The sequence below is a fragment of the Anser anser genome (assembly GCF_964211835.1).
Source record: "Anser anser genome assembly, chromosome: 2".
Classification (NCBI taxonomy): domain Eukaryota; kingdom Metazoa; phylum Chordata; class Aves; order Anseriformes; family Anatidae; genus Anser; species Anser anser.
Genome location: NC_139721.1, coordinates 137,959,997 through 137,985,154, shown reverse-complemented (window position 1 = coordinate 137,985,154; position 25,158 = coordinate 137,959,997). Strand labels below are relative to the sequence as shown.

Sequence of the window (25,158 nt, the reverse complement as noted above, 5' to 3'; positions counted from 1 at the left end):
TTCCATGTTAATCACGAGTTTGAAGGGTATTTCCATAGACTGTCTATGTAGAACAACTTTGCCTTGAATTCACTACAGGAAATAGAGATGGCAAAATCCAAAGCAATCATGAGCTCATCCACTGCTTTAGCTGTTCTGTCTTGCACTAGAATTCTACATGCTCCGTTTTCAAGTTTAATTTTCCCAGTTTTGCAATGAATAACTTCCGTGTGCACTTGAGAACAATTAGATTTTTATTTCATATCTCCTACTTTTTAGCATGTCTCATCCAGTAACTAATTTATGGCCTTTCTACACTTTTTGTAGAGCAAATTATACAAATTAATAGCCCAGTTTCTACTACTGCTGTTCATCTGTCTGACCTAAACAAAAACTGAAGCTGCTGTGTGCACCTGCAAGGTCTTACTTTCAGTCTGGAGGAACTGAAATTGCATATATGTTGCATCCAAATGCAATTTATTGGATCACTATTTCCTATTTCATTCTGCCTATTAAACACAGAACTCTTCTGCTAGAGTTTCAGATAAACAGTTTCTGTGGCAGCTGTATCATCTGATTTCTTTCAGAAGGGAAATATTCAAGGTCCAAGGTAAATCTCACAGATCCCCACCATGTATTTGGCTTCTTTGTTTTACCTTGACTGTAATTTCCCATCACTGCTAATGTATCCTGTCAGTCTCCATGTCTCTGTGTCAGAAGAATGAAAATGTCCTCAGGTCTCCCTCTTCTTCCTCTAGCTCTTGGTAGTATTCAAACCCACTCAGATAAACACCTGTCCTTGACTTGTATATCACGGCTTGATAGCAGATAGCTGAGGCTGAGTATGAATTCTGGAGCACCATCAGAGCTGGGCTACCTAGAAAGGCTACCAGAAATGTTCCTTTCTGTGCCTTTTTCTCACCATTGCACCACACAGGGCACAATGCTAAAGTCAGCTCCCCCTACTTTTCATTCAGTAGGCATTTGTATTATTTGAGCTGGGAAAATGTAAGTTTGCAAGATGCACACTAAGTAAAAAAAGGACACGCAGCGTCTCCTGTCTGCTTCATTTTCACATCCAGGTGTTCACTTTACTTCCACAGTAGCCTGTTTCTGCTTACTTTCACATGATGATTTTTCAGTTCAAGTCCTTGTTGCAGGTTATTTCTGTTAGCCAGTTCCAAGTTTATCTAAGCTTTTCTGGCATCCTGCTTTTATCCAGGCTTTTCTGATCAGGTTTTTAGCAGTCAGGTTGCTTGTCATTCATTGATATGACTTGCCAGATCCATTCCTTTTCCAGATGGGGAACGTTGCAACCAGACTTCCCAATCCATCTGGACTTTCTCAGCTTGCTGTCCTGACAAAGATTCCATTTTTGCCTTCAGATCATCTTTCACCCCTACTTGGGAAACTTCCACGTCGCTTTTTCGCTTCTTTGGTGAAGTGTCTCTCTGTTTTATATCTCATTTTAGTTCTTTGCGCTCTCATGCTAGGCTTTATTTTAATGGTAGCCCCCTTCTGTTATGTTCTATGAAATAGAACATGATTTGTTCTAGCTCATCACAATACAGCTAAGTTGCTCACCATTTTTGTCTTTGCAAAATGATTTCACCCTAACATTTAAGCCAATCCATCTGACCTGCTTAAAGCTGTTTCCATTTGGGGTGGAGCTCACAAAGGGTGTCTCTGTTAAATTTGACTATATAATGCATATAATGTCTTGAAGAGGCAAATACAGAGAATCAGTCATCAAGAACAACCAACTGCATCACAGAAATTCAATAAGCTCTGTCTCAGAATAAGTTACATTACTTGCCTGTGCTGGTCCTACTGTAGGGTACTACTTCAGAATCTTACTACTTGTTTCCTAACTTCCTGACTAAATTAATTTAATGCTACTTCGCACTAACTAGTTTGCATACCAACTTCGTTCTTTTACTCATGTTCTCCCTCTCTGTCTCCTTCCTGATATTTTAGATACCAATTGTATCTACTGTCGTAACTAATTTATTAAATTAAGTCAGTGTTACTTCTTGTCTCACAGAAAACAGTGTCTCCCCTTTTTTGGTCAGTAGACAGCAATCCATCCTTCCCTGTGCCTGTTTTTGTCCCAGATCATTTTTCTGAGGCACAGAGAAAACAAACAGCACACAGTATTCTTGACGAGGTCTGTTCAAGTAATTTGTGTTGTAGCATCAGTATTTTCTCATCTGTAATAAAGCACCCTACATGTAACAGTCTAAATTTCCATTTGCTCTTTTCATGCATCAGACCAGTGACTCACAGGCTGCCTGTGATCCTTGTTGCTCCTTACTAAGCTATTGTTAGATCCCAAAGCTGACCACCTTCAGTTAGAAGGGGTAGATCACCTTCTAGCTCACAATTCTTTTAGTGTAACATATTTTCCTCTGCATTTATCCACTTGATTCTAAAAGACAGTAAGTCTAGAGAAAATTCAGATTAATTAACTGGTGCCCTATACTCTACTGAAATCTGGATAAGCTAGGACTATTATACAGTTTAGCAAGTGAGTTATCTTTTCACTTTTTGTGGGGAATAATGTATACAGCAATATGTAATTGATTTCTCTAATGCAGGAAGCCAAATACAAGGCTTTGGACATCTGCTACCATTCAGCATACAATAACAAAGAATATAATGGAGTTAAATTAAGAATGGGAAATTGAAGGCTGGACATCAAGGAAACTTTCTGAGAGTGATTATATAGAGGTTTTGGAACAGGCTCCCATGGGAAGTGATGGAATCCCTATTTCTTGGCACATTTAAAGTTAACATGGGCAAAACATTAGAAATGACATAACAGAGAACAATCTTGCCTGACTCAGAAAAAGACTGGATGATTTCATGTCTCTTCTGATTTTGAGCTCTAGAATTCCACACCAGTGACACTGGACAAGTGCTAAATACTGTTAGGCTAAGGGAAATTTCCTCTGGTGTACCTGTGCAAAGGAATTTTCAATTAGAAATAACTTCTATAGCAGGACTTTGGGCAGTGTACAGAGAAAATTTATGGATATTTCCCTGCAAAACATGTCAGCGACTCATTTTTATTAGATGTAAAGCCCTAGGAGCATTTCCATCAGCAGTGCACAGACGCCTGCCTTCACTCTGGAATAGCACACGCTCGAAGGGGAGTATGCTATTTTCTCTGCTCCTCTTCCTTCAGCCATCTCACATTCAAGTATCCGACAGGCCCATGCCTGCTAACCCTGTGTGCTCTGATAAGAGCATAACCTGAGGCTGCGTTTTAGTGTTTCAGGATGGTTTGAAATTATGTGGGAACAGTTTTGTAAATACACAGGGAGAGACCTTGTCAAACAATCAAATTGTTTTTACAATCCAACCCACTCAATTATCTCTGGGAGTAGATGTAAAAACAGACCCGCTTAAATCAACAGAAAAATAGTACAAAGAAGATGTAAATCACTGGGTGGGGGAAATGCACCACATATTTTTGTGTCTGAAAACAGAAGTCAAGTTCGACAATAGCAGGATGCTCTTTTATAATATAGAGAATCACAGAATTGCAGAACGGCTGAGGTTGGAAGGGACCTCTGGAGGTCACCTGGTCCAAGCCCTGCCAAGCAGGATCACCTAGCACACGTTCCATGGGATGGCATCCAGGTGGGTTTTGAGTATCTCCAGAGAAGGAGACCCCACGGCTTCTTTGGGCACCCTGTGCCAGTGCTCTGTCACCCTCACAGTAAAGAAGTGCCCCCTCATATTCAGCCAGAAGTTCCTGTGTTTCGGTTTGTGCCCGTTGCCTCTTGTCCTGCTGCCAGACTCCACTGAAAAGAGTCTGACCCCATCCTCTTGACACCCTTCCTGAAGTTATTTATACACATTGATAAGATCTCTTTTCCAGGCTAAACAGGCCCAGCTCTCTCAGCCTGTCCTCGTATGACAGGTGCTCCAGTCCTCTCATCATCTTCGTAGCCCTCCTCTGGACTCGCTCCAGTAGTTTGATGTCCCTCTCGTACTGGGGAGCCCAGAACTGGACACAATGCTCCAGGTGTGGCCTCACCAGGGCTGAGTAGAGGGGGAGGATCACCTCCCTTGACCTGCCGGCAGCACTTCCCAATGCAGCCCAGGATACCTGTGGCCTTCTTGGCCACAAGGGCACATTGCTGACTTGTGGTCAGCCTGCTGTCCTCCAGGACTCCCGGGTCCTTCTCTGCAGAAAATGCATGCTTTAAGTCAGCATTGTTACTAACAATATCTACAGAATCTTGTTAAGTGAAAAAAAAATAGAAAAAAAAAAGAGACAAGAAAAGAAAAAAGCATTTAATTTTACCTTCACATCAACATCTGAAGGCCTATTCACACTGAATACTTGTTTTCTTGCACTAAGGGAACTGCACTGATGCAAAATAAAGCCAAATTTCACCCCAAAGTAGCAAGGGAATGCCTCACAAAAGCAGAATTAAGAGGAACCTAAGTAAAATTATCAGGCATCAGATGATAAAATATCAAAATAAACAGCTTTTCTTACTGTGTAGAAGTTAACTGCAGCCAGTAATAGAAGTTCAAAAATGAATTAGATGACATCACAGAAGATGGGTACTTTAGCAATTATTAAAGACAATCATTGAGAGTGAATATCCAGCACTGGAAAATGCTACATTTCTGATTGCTGGAAGCTGGTTACTTACTCTTACTCTCCTTCCTAAGCATCCTCTGTCGGACATTATCCTTTGTTAATGAGCACAGTAAACCTTTGCTCCAGCAGCCCAGCAGAAACCTCCTTTGTTCTGATATGAATTGTGCTAGGAATTCTACCATTTCTCCTTTTATTTTTTATTACTTTTATTATTATTATTTATTTTTTTTCCCGCCATCACATTTATTCTGCAAGGTTGCACTGGTGCAGCCGCTGGGCCACAAAACGTGCTCAGCTCAGTGTGGACAAACTCTGTAATCACACGAGATGTATTCTAATGTTGCAGCTCTGTAAAGAAGCTTTTTGGCACAGGAGGCATTCTCATGTGGAGCCAATTTAATTGTTTACTGTAAAATAATTTACTTTCTTTGAAAGATTAAAAGATAGGCTTTTTATGGTTCATGATAAACCTGGGCCTGAATCAGAGCAGAGGATTGCATTCCCTGCATTCCTAGCAGGTCTCAAGGGTGAGCTGTGGCATCAGCTGTGGAGGAACAGCATAGAGCCCTGAACTCAGGCCTTGGCACCTGGGGGTAAAAAATACTTCAAACGTCGACAGAGATACCCTTAGAAGTTTTCTTAGAGTCAGTTACCATAAGAGCCTTAAATGAACCAGTAACTGGTTCATCTAACATCTTCAAAACAGGGTAAGTCAGCGTGAATTGTGAGGTTTTGAAAAACATTTCCGCCTTTGAGTTAGCTTAGTTATTTGAGTCCTCAGCTGAAGACTTCAGATGTGGTTTCATAACTGACTCCAACAAATCTAAGACTGTGGTATCTATGGAGTGGATGACCCCGTCCTTCTGCTCACGCTGCCCTGTGTCAGTGCTTTCACTCACGTGGCCGTGCAGTGATTTGCATCCCCTAATCCAACTGAAAATGAGTAACTCTTGTTTATGGGGCTCATTTTCAGTCACACTGCAAGTGCACGACCACAAAGGCAGATGCAAGGGAAGGGATGGAATCGTATAGCCAAAAGCAGGACCATTCTTTCTGCAGCTGTAGAATTGTTGCATCTACTTATGCTGACTGTGAAATGGCATCCTTAGAATAGTATCTCTAGGATGTGTTTCTAAAAATAACAGCCTTACCATAAATCCTCTGTCTCACTATGAGCGCTCTTCTAGACAAGTGAGACTAGTAAGTTTTCAAAACGACCCTACATCATCATTATTCCATTGAACAAAAGCAAGTTCTATTCTAATCTCCTAACTTTGTCCACCTATATTTCTGTATTTGCCTTTGATAATATTGTTACATTAAGGAATCTGTTTGTTCATTGTTATTTTCACATAAATCTGAGCTCTCTAAGTGAACGTCTGATCTGAGTGAAGTCAACGTAAGTATATACTGAAACGTTTTCAGTCAGCTGCAGACTTTATTGTCAATGTGCCGATAATGATTTTTGTTCTTAAGATGGCTCCGGAGATAAATGACTCATTTTATGTGATGGAAATAACTTTCCTATAGGGTGTTTGGGAGGATGCAATAAAGCTTCCTTCAGTTATCCAGATGTTAAAATATCAGAGAAATCCACTCATTTCTTCACAAAGCCAGATACATGGACATTTTATGCAGTGCTCTGTATTAGTAGGGAAGACAGATTTTCCTTAAATAAGCCAACCAATTTGATCGTAGTGCATTCCTAAATAACCACAACCTTTCAACAGCACTCACAAGCTCAACAACACATATTTTGATCCTCTGGCTGGCTGGCTGTGACTCATTTTCCTTTTCAGGGACATTTGGGTGGACTGGAGCAATGTGCCATGAGGAAAGAACTAAAGACTGGGGCTCAGATCTAAGGTGATGTGCTTCCTCATACCAGTGAAGGCCCAGTGCATACCAAAGCAGTCAATTCCACCTGTCTGAGGGAGGAAGACTTATATTCTTAACAAATTCTGTATGAGATGAAGCCTAATGTCACTGTACTGATTCCATTAGGGCACTCTTTAACACATCCCAGATTTTGCCTCTGATTTACCAGAAGCTGGTCCTTAATTAATTCCCATAGCTCTACTCCTCTGTTTGATGCTAACTGTGAGTTTTAAAGGGATTGCTGAATCAGGCCCAATGAAGGCATTAACCCAATGCATCTCAGGTTAAAGTTGTATCAAAACAGACTTCAGGTTTGCTGGAACATAGCCAGCAGATGAATGGACTATGCAGGCTATATTACGTACACATAAATATTTGGGTTTTGGGAAGCATAGTACCATAAAAAAGTAGCTGGGAAAAAAAAAGAAAAAAGAAAAAAATGAACCAGAGCAAAAGAAACTTCTTCATGCTGTTTTCAAGCTCTTAACTATCATATTAGCTCAGATGAGAGTTTACATTCACATTATTTACTAACAGGTGGCATTTATTAGTATCTTACAATGCAACAGTGGGCAGAAAACAGGAAAGCACTCATTCCTTTTTGGAAGAGCTTTTTTTCTATCTTTTTTGTTGTTGTTTTTGTTGCTGTAACTAATTTATACATTTATTTTTACAAAGTAAGCCCAGTTAGTGAATATTATTTTATGCTCCCTTGCTACTATACCAACAAAATGAAATCCAAGTTCCTGCATGATGTGACATGTAAACCATTTGTGCTGAAGTGACTGCCAGGAAATGGATGGAAAGTTTTTATCCTGAAGAAACACTCAAATAAAATGCTAGCGTAATCTAAAATTATTCACTGACAGTAACTGCGGGATTTTTTGTGTTTTCTCTTTTTAATTGTCAATTTAGCTGAGCTTAGTATTCAACAATTTAGGGCATCAGCAGAGAAAGTGTTGTGATTCCCTTCTGACGTTCAGTAAATCTGAAAACAAGTTGTTGTTTTTTTAAAAGGAAGACATAAAGCAATTTTGTTTGCATTTCATGGGAAAAAACCATCAGTATTGCTGCCATCTAAGGTAAAGCACACATGTTTTCAAAGAAAGTATTATGAATGTGTTACTAACGTTTTGCCAGTTTCACTCAGGTCCTTTAAGGCACATCACGATTTCAAGGCTGGACATCCTCAGCTCCACCTAGATGCTGTGATCATGACTGCGTGCACTTATCTCCGCATTCTGCTGTGCCTCAAGTCAGCTTCATTTCCTTTCTTTAAGGCAGTTAGAAGTCAACACAGAATAGAGAAATGGTTTATTTCTCCTTCATGATGTAACTTCAAATTTTCAAGACAGCCACTTGTTCCTTTGTTGAGAGAAAGTTAAAACCAAGCGCCCATTTTTCTGGACCAGTAAAAAAAGTGATAGTTCATTAGCTTTTGCTATCAGACTCTAACATTTTGCAGTCACATCAATCCACTTCTTCTTTCCTGTGAAGCTTCTCTGTTATCACAAAGCCTATTCAAAATTTCCCCAAGGGCCAAGACCAGTGCTTGAAAAGGAGCCTAACTTTGGACGAAACCGAAAGCGTGCTCTGTTATCCACCCTCTGAGCCCCCCCCTCCTGCCCCGACCTCATTCTTTCTCTAGAAGCTGTTATTTCAGACCTGTATCAGTTCTCAGTCTGACCACAGCTGGGAGCAGTGATCTCCACCCTGCCCCCCCCAAGCATGTGTAACATTAGTTTGAATCTTTTATTCATTCACTGAAGGAAGTACCAAGAGGTCTCTTTAAATGAGAGCAGCACGACCAGACGACTGGTCTGCCAGAAGGATTCGGCATTATTGTAGAAATAACTGGCTGTCAGAGGGAGACTGCTTTGAAGTTACCACTTGCAGCACCCAGAGTACCAGGGCTGGATCAGTTTTTACTGGATTACTTTCATGGCAAGCTCTTTTTGTCTCATCTGAAGAGTTTCTTTGTGAGCAAAGAATGAGGATGCATCTTGGGAATGATCTGATACTTCAAAAGATGTTTCTTGTAGTTTATCTTGCAGTAAGCTTCTCTTCTGAAGGAAATGCTGCAGAACCCTTCTATTGATCACAGTGATAGCACATGCAATGCACCTTTTCTCATTGGGCTGTCTGCGCTATCGTATTTCAATAAAACTCCACAGAAAATCCATGCAAGCTAGGAGTTTTTATTAATTGACATATGTTTAGATATGTGCTCTCTTTTATAAGGCAATGTTTTTTCTGCAAACACTTCAAAACAAATCTGATCCTGCTGAAATTTACTCACTGCCTGGCAAGGAGCTCCAATTTGGATTTCATTTGGGGAACAATAAAGTCAAGAATATCTTTTGCTTTATGTTTCAAAAACAGAAGACTTTATTATTATTACTATTAAAAAAATCTGTATTGCATTTTAAGGGAGGAAAAAGGAAAGAAAGAAAGAAAAAAAAGCATCAGCACACCAAAGCAGCTAGCCAAAGATAAAAGTTGCATTAAGAAAAGGAAAACTCATGGCCTAACTGGGTCAGCTACTACACATTTAGTAAGTTTCTAACCACTACTCATTCTGTAAGAGCAATGAAGACTGACATTTCAAACCACAGTACATTATCACGTTGCAAGTACGGGTCCCCTTTGGTTACTACACACATATACAACAGTTGATTTTGAAGGTGTTAAGCACTAGGTGTTCAAAAATAATACATTTTTAACTTAAAAAGACATTATTTTTCTTAGGCCTGCTGTCAGCATGAAAATTGTATCGGCACACTGATTTTGCTCATAGCCTTTATTTATAAATAAGAAAATAATAGTAGAGTAAGTTCTTGGTGCGAAAGCCATTATCCAGGCATCCAGGCTTACACTTTATTACACTTTATTTTTTTATTTATTTTATTTACTTTATTACACATCCATACACTTTATTTGGCCTTGGTGGCTGAACAATTTTAATACTCTGTAGCATATCTGCAATGATAACTGCATGATTGTGGTAACACAGTGCTAACTTGCATGTGGACGACCTCAGCCTAAAGAACTCTTGTTCACAGCAGTGCTAAGGGTGCTAGTGAGCGGGTTTTGAAACATCATTTCTAGCACCCAAGTGTTAGGTACTTGAGCATATGTGCATCTTTCACATAGGAATTCTGGCAATGTTCTCATACAAGCTGGCCTTAGTCTGGTTTTGCCTTAGTAAATATATCAGTATGTATCAGCACTGTATTTCTGAGTCTTTTGACACACCTTTGACCCTATGCAGGCTACATGATCATGGACAAATGTCTCCACAGTTTTGTAGATGCTTTTTCCTCATGTTATGCAGACCTGTTCCAAAACACCCTGCTGGCAGCCTTAGAGAACTCCACAGTTTTAGATTAAAGAATTTTATGGATCAATAGAAAGAATCATTGAAGCTGTTACTGCTTCTGACTGACTACCAGGAAATGAAAAATTACAGCAATTCATGAACAACCCTTCTCTCCTTTTCCTCAAAGGTCTGTTTTGAGTTACAACATGATCAATCTTCACTGACCTCAGCTGAGAGATTCTTTCAGCTTTGGATTAGGCTACATCTTACAGGCAATGAAAAAACCCAACCCTAAAACACAGGTTTACATATGCTTTATGTGAAGAGAATACTTTCCTATGTTTAGCAAGATGTTGATACTGTTTTCTGTTGCTTCCTTCCTTCGGTCATGCTGAAGCCAGAACCCAGGATGTCATTGTTACTTCACAGAGCAGTGATGAGACTCTTACAGTAACTAATAATAACAATGGATTGCTTTTTACCAATGTGAGCCAGGCTAATTTCTACGGTACAACGTAAAATGCAAAGTGGACTCCTTTCAGTTTCCTTTCTCAGCAGTACTTCACAGATTCACAGATTCACAGATTTTTCTAGGTTGGAAGAGACCTCAAGATCATCGAGTCCAACCTCCGACCTAACACTAAGTACTCCACTAAACCATATCCCCAAGCTCTACATCTAAACGTCTTTTAAAGACCTCCAGGGATGGTGACTCCACCACCTCCCTGGGCAGCCCGTTCCAATGCTTAATAACCCTTTCGGTAAAGAAGTACTTCCTAACATCCAACCTAAAACTCCCCTGTCGCAACTTTAGCCCATTCCCCCTCGTCCTGTCACCAGGCATGTGGGAGAATAGACCAACCCCCACCTCTCTACAGCCTCCTTTCAGGTAACTGTAGAGAGCGATGAGGTCGCCCCTGAGCCTCCTCTTCTCCAGGCTGAACAAGCCCAGCTCCCTCAGCCGCTCCTCGTAAGACTTGTTCTCCAGACCCCTCACCAGCTTGGTCGCCCTTCTCTGGACTCGCTCGAGCACGTCCATGTCCTTCCTGTAGCGAGGGGCCCAAAACTGAACACAGTACTCGAGGTGCGGCCTCACCAGAGCCGAGTACAGGGGCACAATCACTTCCCTCGACCTGCTGGCCACTTCCTTTCCTGTCTTTAGCACAAGCGATACTGCCATGGCAGTTTTGATACTCAGAAAATGGAAAGAAAAATAATAATGACCAAGTAACAAAACCAAATGACACCCAACCTGTGTGCAGCATCATTACTCTTCAATACACCTCAGATGTACTGTGCCAAGCTAACGGCAGCTGGTTCCGGAGGCAGGGCCAATAAGTGTGGAAATGGGGTCAAAAAGCAAGGAGCTGGCAGAGTTTTCCTACCAGCATTAATGCAGGAGAAGGCCAGACCTTCCGGGACTGAGCTCTGGGTCTGAGCCAAGGACAACCTGGAGAGCTCCTGGGAGAGAGGCAACAGTGTCAGGGGACCTAGAGATACTGGAGGTGCTCTTTAACAGCTGGCTTGGGGAATGGCTGTGATTTTGGCTGCCAGGTCCAGTTGAGCCGCCTCCAGGAACAGTTCTATTTGGAATCATTTGCTAGCATATGGGACCAAGCATTGAATCCATAATCACAGAGATGGAAAATCAGAGGCATGTCAGTGTGGCATTTTCAAAAGTATCTGTATATTTTTTCAGGCAAGACTACATGAGCATCAGCAAATAAAATAGCTAACTTTTCACCCTCTGTTTACAGTTTAGTGTGCAAAACTAGCCAACATCACAACAGAAGCAAGACCCAGAGAACTAGGGGTTTCAGAAAACTAGTGCATACCTATCCTTCAGTAATCAGTCATGATTTAATTTAGAACTAGTAATCAGTAATCGATTACTTTTACAAAGTAACCACAACAACGTCAGTCCGGGTTGGAAAGCAATAGTTTTTACAGACTCAAGTAACTTAGAAGAGATGGTTTTAGAAGCAGAGTTATAATACAGGACCACAGAGACTAAGGCATACTGCTGCATTAAAAGAAAAACAAAAGCCTCCAGAAACTTACCACTGAGGTAAGAGCCATCTGAAAACTGTAGATTCGTGCAAGGCCAAAGTCAGCTAACTTTATCTGCCCGCTGCTGGTTACAAGGATATTTTGGGGTTTCAGGTCCCGATGCACCACACGATGTGAATGCAGAAAATCCAGTCCCCGAAACAGCTGAAGCATCATATCCTAAATATAAGTAAGAAATCAATATGCAATTATCAAGACAAGGCAAACAAGTAAACTCCCTGCCATAATCTGCAAAACTAATTTAAGTAAGTATTGACCTGAATATGTACACAGAAGATAAAACCACCTATTAATATAAAACACACAGGATGTTGCTAGAACCAGTTGACTTGAACAGGTGTACTTATCAAGTTAATGTATTGTTTCTAGTTGAATTAGTTGAGGTTCATTGATAGAAGTATAAAGGCTGGTCAACACACTTAAATAGCAAAAGCATGTCTGTAAAACCCAGGACAACTTTGAAAGAATGCTGTCCAAGTAAGAAAAATACATTGCAGCTTATGGTTTTTGCATCTGACAAGTGTCTGCTTTGTCCTGCCCCGGTGAAGTGAAATCTTATCATTCACTTCAATAGGCACAGGATCTGTTTCAAACCGAAAAGCTAATTAAATGACAGTTTTGTCACAATTTAATGTTATAGAGGGGGAAAAAGTTCACTTAGTAAAACCTGCTCTATAGAATGTACTGAAAAGGACAGAAATTACCTTTGGATCAAAGTTTAGCACTAAATCAGTGTAATAATCATAAGTAACTATTCTCATTTGGCTTTCTATTGTATTATAGTGATGCAATTTTTTATTACATTTCCACAGCTGAAGGACCTATTTATTCTGTACTCATGATTTCACATTAATCTTAGTAACGTGAAAGGAATGAACCAACAGACTCAAAGCTAAATACTAGAAATCCCCAGAATTCCAAATTAGAAGGATACTGTCAACTTGAAAATTGTATTTGCAAGCCAGACAGTTACAAGGGGATGTTGCAAGAAGTAAAAAATCAAAAGGGATAAAGAAAATGTTTATTTTCCTTGTGCACTTGACTTGAGTTCGTGAAACTCAGTCCTGTGTTTACTGGTGACATATGTGCTTTCCATAAGCCACGCAGTAGGCTGTCTGCCAATCCTGTTACTAGCAATCAAAATTATCTTGAAAAGGTGGGTGGCATGAAACATGAGAAAAGGGAAGAAGGATGAACTGAAGTCAGCACTTTTGTTCTTTCTATGGACTCCTCTAATGACCATATCATAGGAACAGAAAAAACCTTACACATTTTCAAGAAAATACTCAAAGCACACTATTAAAAGGAATGCTATCTGCAAATGGATTTAAAAAGAACTCAGAATACTCAACTTCATAATATTTCTTTAGCCAGACTTATTTTTAAGATACAATTTGGCACTGCTATATAATTTAATACAAAATTATTACTTTCATGTAATGTCTCCCGATCATCTCTACAGAAAGTATTGTAAAACGCATAAATATTAAAGCTGAAAGTTCTAATCTGACCTCTGATAAAACACAACCATTTCTATATACAGCCTCTTTCTGCCAAACATTGTAACAGTGGACTGTTGATACAGAGATGAGTTTTGATTTGAAGATCCAGATGATGGAGACACTACCATGAAACTATGGAAGCTGTAGCAACATTTAATTAATTATAATCACCTCTGAAGGATGGTGGTAAACTGAGCTCTCCATTCCCTGCTGTCTGATGCCTTTTGCTCCCTTGGCTTCCCCAGATAAAACAGAGATCTGATCATTTTGATAACTAGCACAATAGGGTTTGCTCCTCTAAAACAAATGCACAAAAGGTATTGAATCCTCTCAAATTCATATGATTTCCCTTTGCAATTCAGAAATATGTGGAAGAGCCAGGACTACAGCCATACAGGTTTTAGGCATCGGTAGAATTAATACATGTTATATCAGGTCATACTGTTCTATTTTAATTTTAATTAAATCCCACAGTCTTTGGATCAGTCTTGAAGAGGTACCTAAGTACATGCTAAGGATATTTAAGCATGTGGTTATCTTAAGTATGTACATAATGAATTCGGGTCTAAATATTTTATCCTAGGTAGACATATTACCAGAAAAAAAAAAGAAAAAAAGAAAGAACTTAAGGATTAGTCATTAGACCCTGGCAAGTCCCTTTTTTTTGGTGACATTTCTTGATCTTATTCATTTGTCAAGAATGTAAACTCATTCCTGCAGTTACCAAACATATCAAGATTTTTTTTTCCTACGACTCATGCTGTTTTTGTTTCATATTTCCTCCTCAAGCTCAGTGGATGCAGTTCTGCTCTGCTAGTTGCAAGTTGCAAGCAATGTCTTCAGTTTCTAAATTCAGAGTTTTCATCCAAGCATGTGGAAAAAAAAAAAGAAAATATTTGAAAATGGAAACTCATATCTCTTTCTCTTCTCCCACAGGACTCGAAAGATGAATATCATTTATTGAAGCTCTGTTCACACACACCAAAGGGGATGTGCAGCAGAAAAGTGGATCAGGAAAGTTGAAATTAAGAAGGTATAAAAATGAAGAACAAAAACTGGGGAAAAAAGTGCTATATTTCCTCTTCTGGGAAATTCAGATTTAGTCCATATAAGCTATTCTCTATTATTCATTCTGGATAGTTGATTATGCTCTTTTGATATCCCTTGTTACTCAATATTATACATAGGAACAAATTTCATTTCACAACTATCATAGAGGAACAGCCCAAAGATTCACATGTGCAAAGAAGGGCATTTTGATGTAAAAAGACCATTTGCTATTTGCGATTCATTATTCTCCTGTTATTAAATTCTCAGCTAAGAGCAGAAAAACAAATCACACGAGAAGGTCTAATTATTATGTGCTTTAAAAGCATAATATCAAATTGTGCATCTCAGAATTTGACATTTTTTTGCATAAATTATTTATTAAAAAGAGTATTAACAAATTATGAACAAAAGGGAAAAACTTTTTTATCCATAATGAATCATTAACTTTGTGCTGTCCATAAGCTTCGTCTAGAATCCATTAGGCCTCAGGTTTGGAAATTACTTCATACTCTTAGTCAACTACCTGCAAGAAATATCTAACTCAGTCTTGGCTATGTGGTTTTTTTTGATACTGTAACTAACTTCACAAGATGCTAACCTTTGCTAGCCTATTGGATAATGGCTGTAAACATGCACAAGACATATCACTACCTAAATAAATCAGGATAATTCCACTAATTTGATGGAAACACATCCATTTTTTACTGGTGATGATTATCCAGCATTATCCCAATTACCAAAATCTAGAAACAACAAGAGAGTCTTCACATGCATCAAGGATTAGTCTGTTGAATGTCTGCTGTTGAATGTCTGAATGTCTGAAAAACTTTCTCTGGTACCTAGGCATACCATAATACTTTGGAATTGCAGTTCAAATCATATTTCAAATGTTAATTGAAAAATGATAAATTCTACTTGACGAACAAGAAGATTCATTCCTTAGCAGATTTGAGGACCAAGCTCTAACTTCTAGTCATGCTCTAACTTCTGTCAGACATTCTTTGGATAATGTACATTTGCAAACAGACACCAGTTTCTGTTATTTCAGTTTAGAGGTTTCTACCATAATTAGAATATCACAAACCCTCCAATGGCTGTTGCCTGAGTTGAAGATACATACATTATTCCACTGCGATTGCTTTCAGATAATCACGGCCTTAAAATGTTTTTTCCCATTTCAGGCTGCATTTTCAACGCAGTCTATGAAACCTAAAACATTTATCCGTAACTCAGCAGAAAACTGAGCTATTTTGGGATGTAATGAACAAATACACTTTTCTTAAAGGCAAAAGTGTAGCTTCAATTTTGTAAAAACTTCATAATGGGAACAGAAGCAAAATTTGCAATGGAAATACAGCATCTTTTGCATGTTCCACCATACTTGGCATTGGTGATGGCATTCCTCAGTTTGATATGTATTGAATATTAGGACTAAATTACGATGAATTTTGCAAGTAGTGCCATATTATATCATGTCTCAATAATACAGAGAAATATGTGTATTTATGGTCACAGTCAGCTCCTGGTGCTAGTGAGGGTGGGGACAGGCATGGGTTAGGCTGAGCAGCTGCTGCTGCTCCCTCTGCCAGAGGTGGACTTCACAGCTTTCCTTTCCCATGACTCATTGGCTGGAGGAGCAGGAAGGCTTGATTTCCTACAGACTTTGTCCCCTCCTTGTCCTATCCTCTCTAGATCTTATGCTTTCTTCATCTTCTGATCCATAAGTCCCTTCCAACCACTCTGATCCTTTAAGAATCACACCACCTTGACGTCCAGGTAATAATATGTGTCACTTGCCCATGTTAACTTGTTGTCCAAGGCCAGATTGAGTCTCCAGGGAACTCACACAACAAAATAATCTTTACCTCTTTTCATTATTAGGCCAAATATACCACAGAGAGTAGTAAGGAAACTCTCACAGGCAAACTTGAAAACACCCAACCTGCAGCACCCAAAATGCTGTTTGGGCTACAGCACACAGTCAAAGGCATAGTGGCAACTACAGATCTGGAGCACTGGTGTGGGGTAAAAAAGAAAATAACCTCCTAAGTCTGGAGCAGATTGTCCTCCAGAAGACTGTCTTTTAGAAGCTATTTGCCTTTTTGCTGGGTTGGATCTTCATCACTTTTTGGTTTTGCAGCTTTTTTTTAAGCTGGGGCAGTTTGACTTGCTACATTTTAAACCTCTTCATGGGTTCCTTGCTGAAAAAAAGGGTCTAACGTGCAAGAATTTACAGCCGACAGCTCTCAGCTTAAGTACCTTTTGTCTTAAATTGCATGAGATGCCCTTGCTCTGCCTGCCTAAACCAAAAGAGGACGATGGCGTGGCTGTTGACCAAATAATTCAAGTATCTACTCAAAGGAAACTAAAAGTGCGTAGTTGTTTTGGGTGCAGGTGTCAAAGTAGCAGGGGCTGGCCTCTGTGAGGAGAGGCCAGGGGCTGCCTCATGCTGGACAAAGCCGCCTCCAGTGGCCTCACCACAGGGCTCCTCTGAGCCCCTCAGCCACGCTGGGGGTGTCTCTGGGAAAAATTATTTAAAAAAGGGCAGAAAGGGCTGGGGGGAGAGAGGAGAAGGGAACAAAATAGTGAAGAACAACAGAGGGAACACCAAGGTGAGAGGAAGAGAAGGAAGTGCTCCACGGCACAGCAGCAGCCCTCGGAGGACCCGTGTTGGAGCAGGTGGATATTCCTCAAGGAAACGTAGCCCACGGAGAGGGCCCACGCTGGAGCAGGTGAAAAGTGTGAGGAGGAAGGTGAAAGGAGGTGAAAAGGAGGAAGGAGCAGCAGAAGGAGCTGTTAGGGACTGACCGCAAGCCCCTACACCCCACCCTGCTGCAGCACTCGGGGCAGGAGAGGGATCAGGAGTGATATGGGGCCTGGAAACAGGTGGGGGAAGGTTCTGTTTTACAGTGTTGTTTTAATGTTTGCCTTTTTGTTTCCCACTTATCTGAATTAGTGGTTAAATACTTTAATCAGCACTAAACTAAGACCAAAGCAAGTCTGTTTTGCCCATGATGGCAACTGGTAAGCAATCTACCTGTCTCATCTCAGCCCACAAGTTTTCTCATTCCTGCTCTTTTTCTTTTATGCTCCCATCCCACTGAGGCTGGGGGGGAGTAATGAGTGGCTGGGTGGGATTTGGGCTGCTGGCCAAGGCTAACCCACCACAGTGGTGAAGCTATAGATGCTCGATTTTGTCTTTGTGAAGGGGGACACAGGGCTATGCAACTGACAGAAAACGTCAAGAATAGTATGTCTTCAGAGAACACATGCATAGGTAACGTACAGATATGAATGGCTACTCATTATGTGAAGATCACATTTCCTCCTTGTTGACTAGTATGTAAAGAAAGAAAAAGCATTTATCCAGATTAACCTTAGTCATAGCAACATGAGTTCCCAAGACCAGAGAAAGTAAGTCTGTGAAAGCCCATAAATATATTTGGTCATACTACCAAATAAGAGCAACATGGTACAGATCCTTGTCAACTACAGACAGACCCTAAAGCACAGTCTTATTTAATTTTTTTCCCAGCCTATTTTCATTTTCCGGTGCAATTTCTGTGCTAACATTTGGTAAAACACCACAACCCTTTGGGATCTCCTAACAGTTCTCTTGCTCCTCTGTGGAGTATCTCACGCACCTGCACAACAACCTGCATCTTTCACCCAGAGATTCTATTTATTTGTATCTCATTTTTGTATTTTTGCAGAGCAGAATGGAATGTCCCCATTTTGGACGGCAGGTGTTGGGATACTCATCCTGAACATTTCCTGTAGGAGTGTTTGCATAAGATACAACTGCAAGTGTAAACAAAGGGGACGAGTTTTGGACAGCAAAGTGTAATGAATCAGCCAGGCTAGTCTGATGAAAAGGCTCAATGCCTCTCACTGAACAGCAAAACCTTCTCTGAGCAGAGGAGCAGCAGGATGAGGCCTCCTTTGTATAGTACAGGATTATACAGAACCCCCAACCACCAAATTGCTTTCATTTTAAAGGATGTTTTTTAAACACGCTGGAATGAAAGTTTAAAGAGTTCTCACATTCTCTGGGGCCTATTTTTGAAGCTGAATAATTACAGCACTTCTATGGTTATACTTTGTAACAAACAGTCAACATTAATTAATGCCAAAAAAACAATGGCATTCCTGAGGAATTACACAGTACAGATACATGAATAGCAAAAGACATGATTAATGTTGTTACACTGAATCCCAAAGGCATTAGTAATAATTTAGTGACTCCCTGTTAAATGCAGTGATTTTCTTTTTTAAATCTTGTCCTTACTCTGGTGTGGCAACCCATCACACCAGCCTACCTAGAACGCTGTGACTGCAATGGTGGGGGCAGTGAAGCAATTTGTCATGGCCTGTGGGGCTGCAGGATGCTCTTCTCCATGCAGCTGGTGCAGTGGCTGGGACACAGATCCCTGCCTTTGCGCCCTTTCCCTTATCTCTCCTCTCAGGAGAAAACTAGTCTGATCAGTCTCCCTGCTGGGCATTCAGAAAGGGAAGGAGGAGGCTAAGCTCTTTGCCTTCACCTAACCACATTATAGACTCTCAAGAGTCATCCATGATCCACCTGAATATATTCAACCCAGGGTATAGATCTCCTACTTATCCTTAGACTGGGTTACACTTTATCTCGGAGAAGTCCTATTGCTTTCCATGGAAGTACTCACATAGGAAAGGTCGTCCCTCAGAAGACAATACTACTGTGATATTCCTGCCAATTAACTAGATAGTACTGTGAACTTCAAAGCATATTCAATTTTAGTATGTTCATTGTCAGATAGAGACAAATAAATCCAAATGACCTGTTCACTTAGTCTTATTCATCTACTTTACAAGATAAAATGTTCATTTTCTGTTCACAGAATAAAATGCTGTGCAGAAAGAAAAATACAGCAAATTCATTTACTGTATGAATAGCAAAAGGGAACTAATACCTGCTAAGTTCATGCAATGAATTGATCTAATAATGTGTTTAGTACACTGCTACCCTAAAAGTAAACAATTTGTTGAAAATTAAATCCCAGTTAAATTTATTTTAAAATATGAGGTAAATATTTGCATAATTATTTTTCAATTGTAACATTATCTTAATCATATCAAAGATACTTTAAAACAGAGTTGATTAACAGACATTTAAAAATATATTCTGATAATATCTCTTTCTAATCTATTTTAGACCATTTCTATAAGAAAGAAAGCACAGTTCAAACAAGTACTTCTGGATTACAAAATTTTTATGACGAAGAACCCTGCAGACATGCCTACTCATAAAAGTATACGTCTGTCTACATGCATGCACGTATACATTTTAGTGTTTTGTATAATCTCATTGGAGGCTTCCCTTAAAATGGAGGCCTGGATTTTTATTTTACAGGACTTTAAAAATGTCAATTTTAATACATGTCTGTTTTATCAGTATTTTAATACTGCCAGATTTTCATACTGATCTCAGTAGTTGTGAACTAAAAACCAAATTCAATATGGAATTTGTACTTAACATCTGTGGGATACATATATATATATATATATACACACTCATGTATATATATACACATATGGATGCATTTCATTTCAGACAGAACAAAATTAATTTTAGTGGCTATAAGCCTTTCCACTTCATTTTTTTCATTTTATAGCTCAACACCTGAGAAGTCAGTTTGCAATACAGATCTTTCAAGTTTTAATGTGTCAGCTGCTATTATTCATATTTGATGAGAAGAACTTGCAGGACTGAAAGGAAACCTACATAACTGTTGGCCTACTTACTGTCAGTGATTCAGTGTACCAAAAATTCCCATCAAGGTGGAACTACCAGGCATGCAAATGAGACACATGTTTCCTACTTGGATACTGGTATTTTAAAGAGAAAATACATCCAAATTATATGAGAACAGAAAGGAATTTTCTTTTATTGATTTGATAGAAATTGGCAAATGTGACACTATTACCAAGACCTGTCTTGGACATGAATTTTTTTACAGCAGGTGAATGTATTTTTATGATTAACAACTTTTTTACTGTTCAAACCTTTCTACTCTTTGCATCCAGTAGAAAAATGAATAAAAGGCACATCTCAACAGAATTTATAGATCTGAGCCTAGATAAGTAAACAAACAGAAGTTTTCCCCATGTCTCTGGGTGATATCATCACAGTTTTGTACATCCCCAAATGTTTTCTGGGAAATTTCTTTTAACATTACTTTATTACAAGCTTTTCATAACACTATATTGGATACAGTAATATCTCATAGTGCATCATGGTCTGACAGTTCTTACCCACTCTGTTCTTTTATTCCTCAGAACATCTGAAAAAGTGATGAGAACTAAAATAAACCGAGAAATTCCCCAAACTCTTTACTGGCTCACCTGATTGGTAAGCCCAATACAAATGACTTGAAATAGCATCTGCAGTTTGTGTGCATTAGTTCTGACTCTTCTGGCACATGTCTGGGGACTGACCTCAGTCAAAATTTAGTATCTAAGTGCTACACCAGAACAAGCTGGATAGCTCAGGCAGAATTGCAGTTTGAATTTTGGAGAATACCTTTCATATAATTTCAACTACTTGCAACAAGAAAAGCCAGCTTTCTTGCAACAGATGCTATGAGTCTATTCCTTCTGGGCTAAATAGCAGACTTCCAGTTGGCTGAAGTCAATCTATCTGGAGCACTGTACGTACTCTCCTCTCTTTATCACCTCTCAGTAGAATTTAATGCTTTCAGTTTTTAAACAAGATTTTTGATTGCTTCTAATATGCTTAGTATACACTTCTCTCATCTTGGGACATCGCCATTTCCTCTTTGCAGACTTTGCTTCTGCATTCCCAAGTTGTATTTTGGGACATCCTAAGTGTGTTGTCACTTGTGGCAATCTTTCTGAAAGCTCTCCTGATGTAATCAGAGAAATTAGTCTACCCAGAAAATTCGGAAAGCTGGATGAGGCTCCCTTCAACAACTTCATTATGCTTCTGGGAGGAGTTGCACAGAAATCACTGTCTCACTCCCTGCCAGAGTCTACAGACAGTAAATTATCAACCACGGATGAGCCGATTCTCCTCCACACCTGTCCTCACAAGGAATATACCAACAAGCAAGACCCCTTCCTTGGTGGAGCATGCTGCTCAGTCAGTGCTGCAGCTATTTACCAGCACCTTCGTGATGCTGTTGGCCATAATAGCTCTTTTTAATCTACTCAGACTCTGGGAAGGGTTAAAAATATGACATATGTTGACAGTTGACACTCCTCGCTAACAGGAAAGACACGTTGCTGTGGGGCCCAGATCTCGGCTTCTCCTTCCCTGCAGCTGTCTGTGGATAGCAGCTAATTGTATCCACTTGTTTAACCTCGGGGATAACGTCTGGAGGGGACCAAGTGCCACAAGCGTACTTTTTTTTTTTTTTAACGGTCATTTCCTCTCTGGTGTAACTTGCATGACAGCATGTGACAAGCAGAAATTAATGGGGACACTGCTGTGCCAATACCTCTTGAATTGCTTTGACACTGGCTGCAGGCTGCCTGCTTGGCCACCCAGCCAAGACCTCACATGAAATATGGCAGGGGGCCCACAGCTCTATTCACTAACAAGCCAGCTGGTCAGTGATTAGAAAGCTGAAACAATGCTGTGCATATACATCAAGAAAAATGCTTTACAAACAGCTTCGGACTCAGGAGGTGAAGTCTGCTAGAAGAGTAAATCTGTAAATCTATCTTCTGAGGACTGCTAACTTAAGCTAACACCGGAGATAATGTGGAAGGCCCTGGGAGATGACTGTCCTACATTATCACCTGAGCACAACAAGGGCTAGCTTCAGAACAAAGACTAGCATCTAAGCATGCTTAAAATCAAGTGCAAACAGCTTAGATCACACGGATTCAGGTCCAGAGGAGCATTCAAATTATGTAAATACATAGAGATTTATGACAGACTACTCTCCCTACTGGTCTATCAACACCTTGGCAACATTGCTGACATTTCTGCGGAAATTCTCATTGGATTTGTCCGCCGTGTGCCATCAAGAAGGCTGAGATTTGTTTATACACTGATACATAACAACAAAGGCCGGGACTTTAGAAGTATCCCAGGGGATTTGGATGACCAGATCTCCTACACCCAAGGCAACTTTGAACATTTCAGCCAAGACTTTTTTGAAAACCAACAAATCCTTGGCTAGACACAAAAGGCTCAAGACTGCTTCTTTAATTTCTCTCTCTCTTTAAAAAAAGAAAAAAAAATCCACTAAAAATGCACATGTTCTCTACAAAACACCTGCACGACAAGAAAATAAGTTATATTTTTTAAAAACTAAGGGAAAAAAATGGTTAATAAGATCCTACAGGATTAAAAATCCAAACATTTAAAATACATAGACCTTGAGCATCTAATTCCCATGGCTCCTTCAATGATATAAACCCAGTCCTGCCTTTTCTGTTTAACAGAAAACTTGTTTAAACTTAGTATAACACAGGTCTGCTCCATTTCCTCATATGTAAAAGAAAGGTATTTTGTGGTATATAAAGATATTTAAGATCTCAAGGCACTGTAAAACAGGCTGGCAGGATAGCTGAGTAAATTTTGTGAATTAGGAATTGGGGTTACTTCAGAGTTTGGACTTTGAGCCTAATTCATTTTGATTGCTAACATCATCAAAAAGTGTAGAAATCCAGCATATTAATTCACGGTACTTTAAAGCTGACAAAGAAGATGGCCTCATATCAAACTCGGCCAAAGCCCAGTGAAGGCACATACATCAATCAGTTTTCAAACACCTGTACTGGCCCCACTGCTTTTTAGTATTTCCATATTTCCATTCTCCCAAACCTATTAGAATCAATAGGACCTTCAGAAAATTGTAGATGATGTTTAAGACAGAAGTCCCAACATGACGCCAGACATTGCAATACAGCAAATCACCTAGAGTTAGATGCTCTCATAATAAACAGATAATGGTTTTACTAAAGACGTTAACAGAGAAGAAAGCAAGAAGACAATCCCTTTCTAACCTCTCCAGGGCATACATGATAAATAAGGGTGAGTTGTGCATTTTAAAAAACCCACTTTTCAATAATTTTTTTCTGCTTCTGTTGCACTCGCATGGCTGAAGTATCATGATGCTCTTCAGTGCTGTACAACGGCTCAACACTGGGGTCAATTACTGACTGCTAGTCCCAGCAGTTCATTTAACTTTGCTTCCTCTGTTGCTCCATATTATAAATTCAGGGATAATGGTTAACTACTTCATGAGTGTTGCAAAGATTAACTGGTTAATGTTTGTTAAGTACTCCAAAAAGAATCCAAAGATTTAGAGTTTGCTTTCAGTTATAAAGGTGTAATAACCTTCAAGAAAACCAAGGATGTACAGAAAATAAAAGATTTCTTGGATTTAGGTTATGGGTGGAAGTGGTCTTCAAGGAAGAGCTGAAAGGGGACAGTGGAACCAGCTTAATGAGGAGCCTCAACCCAAGAATTGTACATACAGAGTTGCAATAGTGTTACAGCATTTTATGAACTGTCAAAATATTCTCCAGGATGAGAATCTTACTGATGCCTTACCACACCTAAGTCAAACATAGTGAAAAACAGAATTGTTTCTTGGGAGCACTCAGCCACTTGAGTTGTTCTCCCTATTTACAGAAGCAATTAATTTGCAATTGTATTAACGCTAAATTAAAAAATCAATAGCTCTTGAACCAACAGCTTTACAAGGGGAACAGGCAGGCACTTTATTCTACAGACAAAGTACAGAGAAGAGATTTTGCAAGAGGAGTCAAGCAAGTGCACAAAGCCTTTTGTTTTCACCAAAAGCATGCGTAACTTCCCATAGCACCAGAAGAGGGGAATGGCTGCCCATTCCCTTCCACTTACAGGGTCTATTACTGTCTCCTTTCTTTGATGACTTCCTACCTTTTTCTTTACTTCATTCTTTCCTCCCTTATTGCAACTTGTTGCTCTTTCCTGCCCCATCCCCTGTTCTGACCCTTCTCTTCATGCCTTCACTGCACCCCATATTCACTCAGCCATTTCCTCTCCTGGACTCACTTTCAGGCTCTGTGGTCCTACTTCATCTTTTGGGTTGCTGCCTCCCATGGGCAGGTGATTAGCAAGCAAGGTACTTCAGCAGATGCCAGTTATTAGCATGCCTCTGCAGCTCATTGCTGGATTGCAGATACAGCAAATGGTAAACGGCAGTGATGCGCCTGGGGTGTTTGCTCAAAGCGTGTCTTTGTTTCTAAAAGGTAGGCTGATGCTCCCAGGAGTGGCTGCAGTGGTGGGTTATGGTCCCACACATCTGCTGAGTCTCTCCAAAGTGCCACAGGCCATAGCCCCTCCAGTTCTGAGAAGACTGACACTGATTTACATTAGCGTAAATTAGTGTTAACCTGGCCTTGTTTTCTTTTGAACACTTGACTGGTTCTTAAAAAAAGAGGCATCTTCATCTCTGGTGACACAAAGAGCAATGAGCCTACTTCGTAATGTTAGCACAACAGACAGAAACTGGCTCTGTTTTGAGGGGTAAGGGTGAAGCTTGAGGCCCTGAGCAACCTGATCTAGAGAGTGGCATCCCTGCCCACAGCAGTGGGGTTGGAACTAGGTGATCTTTGAGGTCCCTTCCAACCCCGGCCATTCTATGACTGAGGAAGGGGAAGAAAGGTACAACATGAGTCAGCAGTCTTCTTGGGAGGGAAGAAGGTTGTGTCCAATGTTTCACAGGCACAACACCCTCTCC

At 40.0% G+C, this 25,158-nt stretch overlaps 1 protein-coding gene across 2 annotated transcripts in view; it reads right to left on the bottom strand.

Moving 5' to 3' along the window:
- The window catches only part of CDK6 (cyclin dependent kinase 6), a 143,203-nt gene that overhangs the window by 75,233 nt on the left and 42,812 nt on the right, over positions 1-25,158 (bottom strand). For both annotated transcript variants that reach the window (XM_083826929.1, XM_083826930.1), the window contains exon 4: positions 11,859-12,026. In XM_083826929.1, coding sequence (XP_083683055.1) covers positions 11,859-12,026 — 168 coding nt within the window. The remainder of the gene's footprint in view (positions 1-11,858; positions 12,027-25,158) is intronic.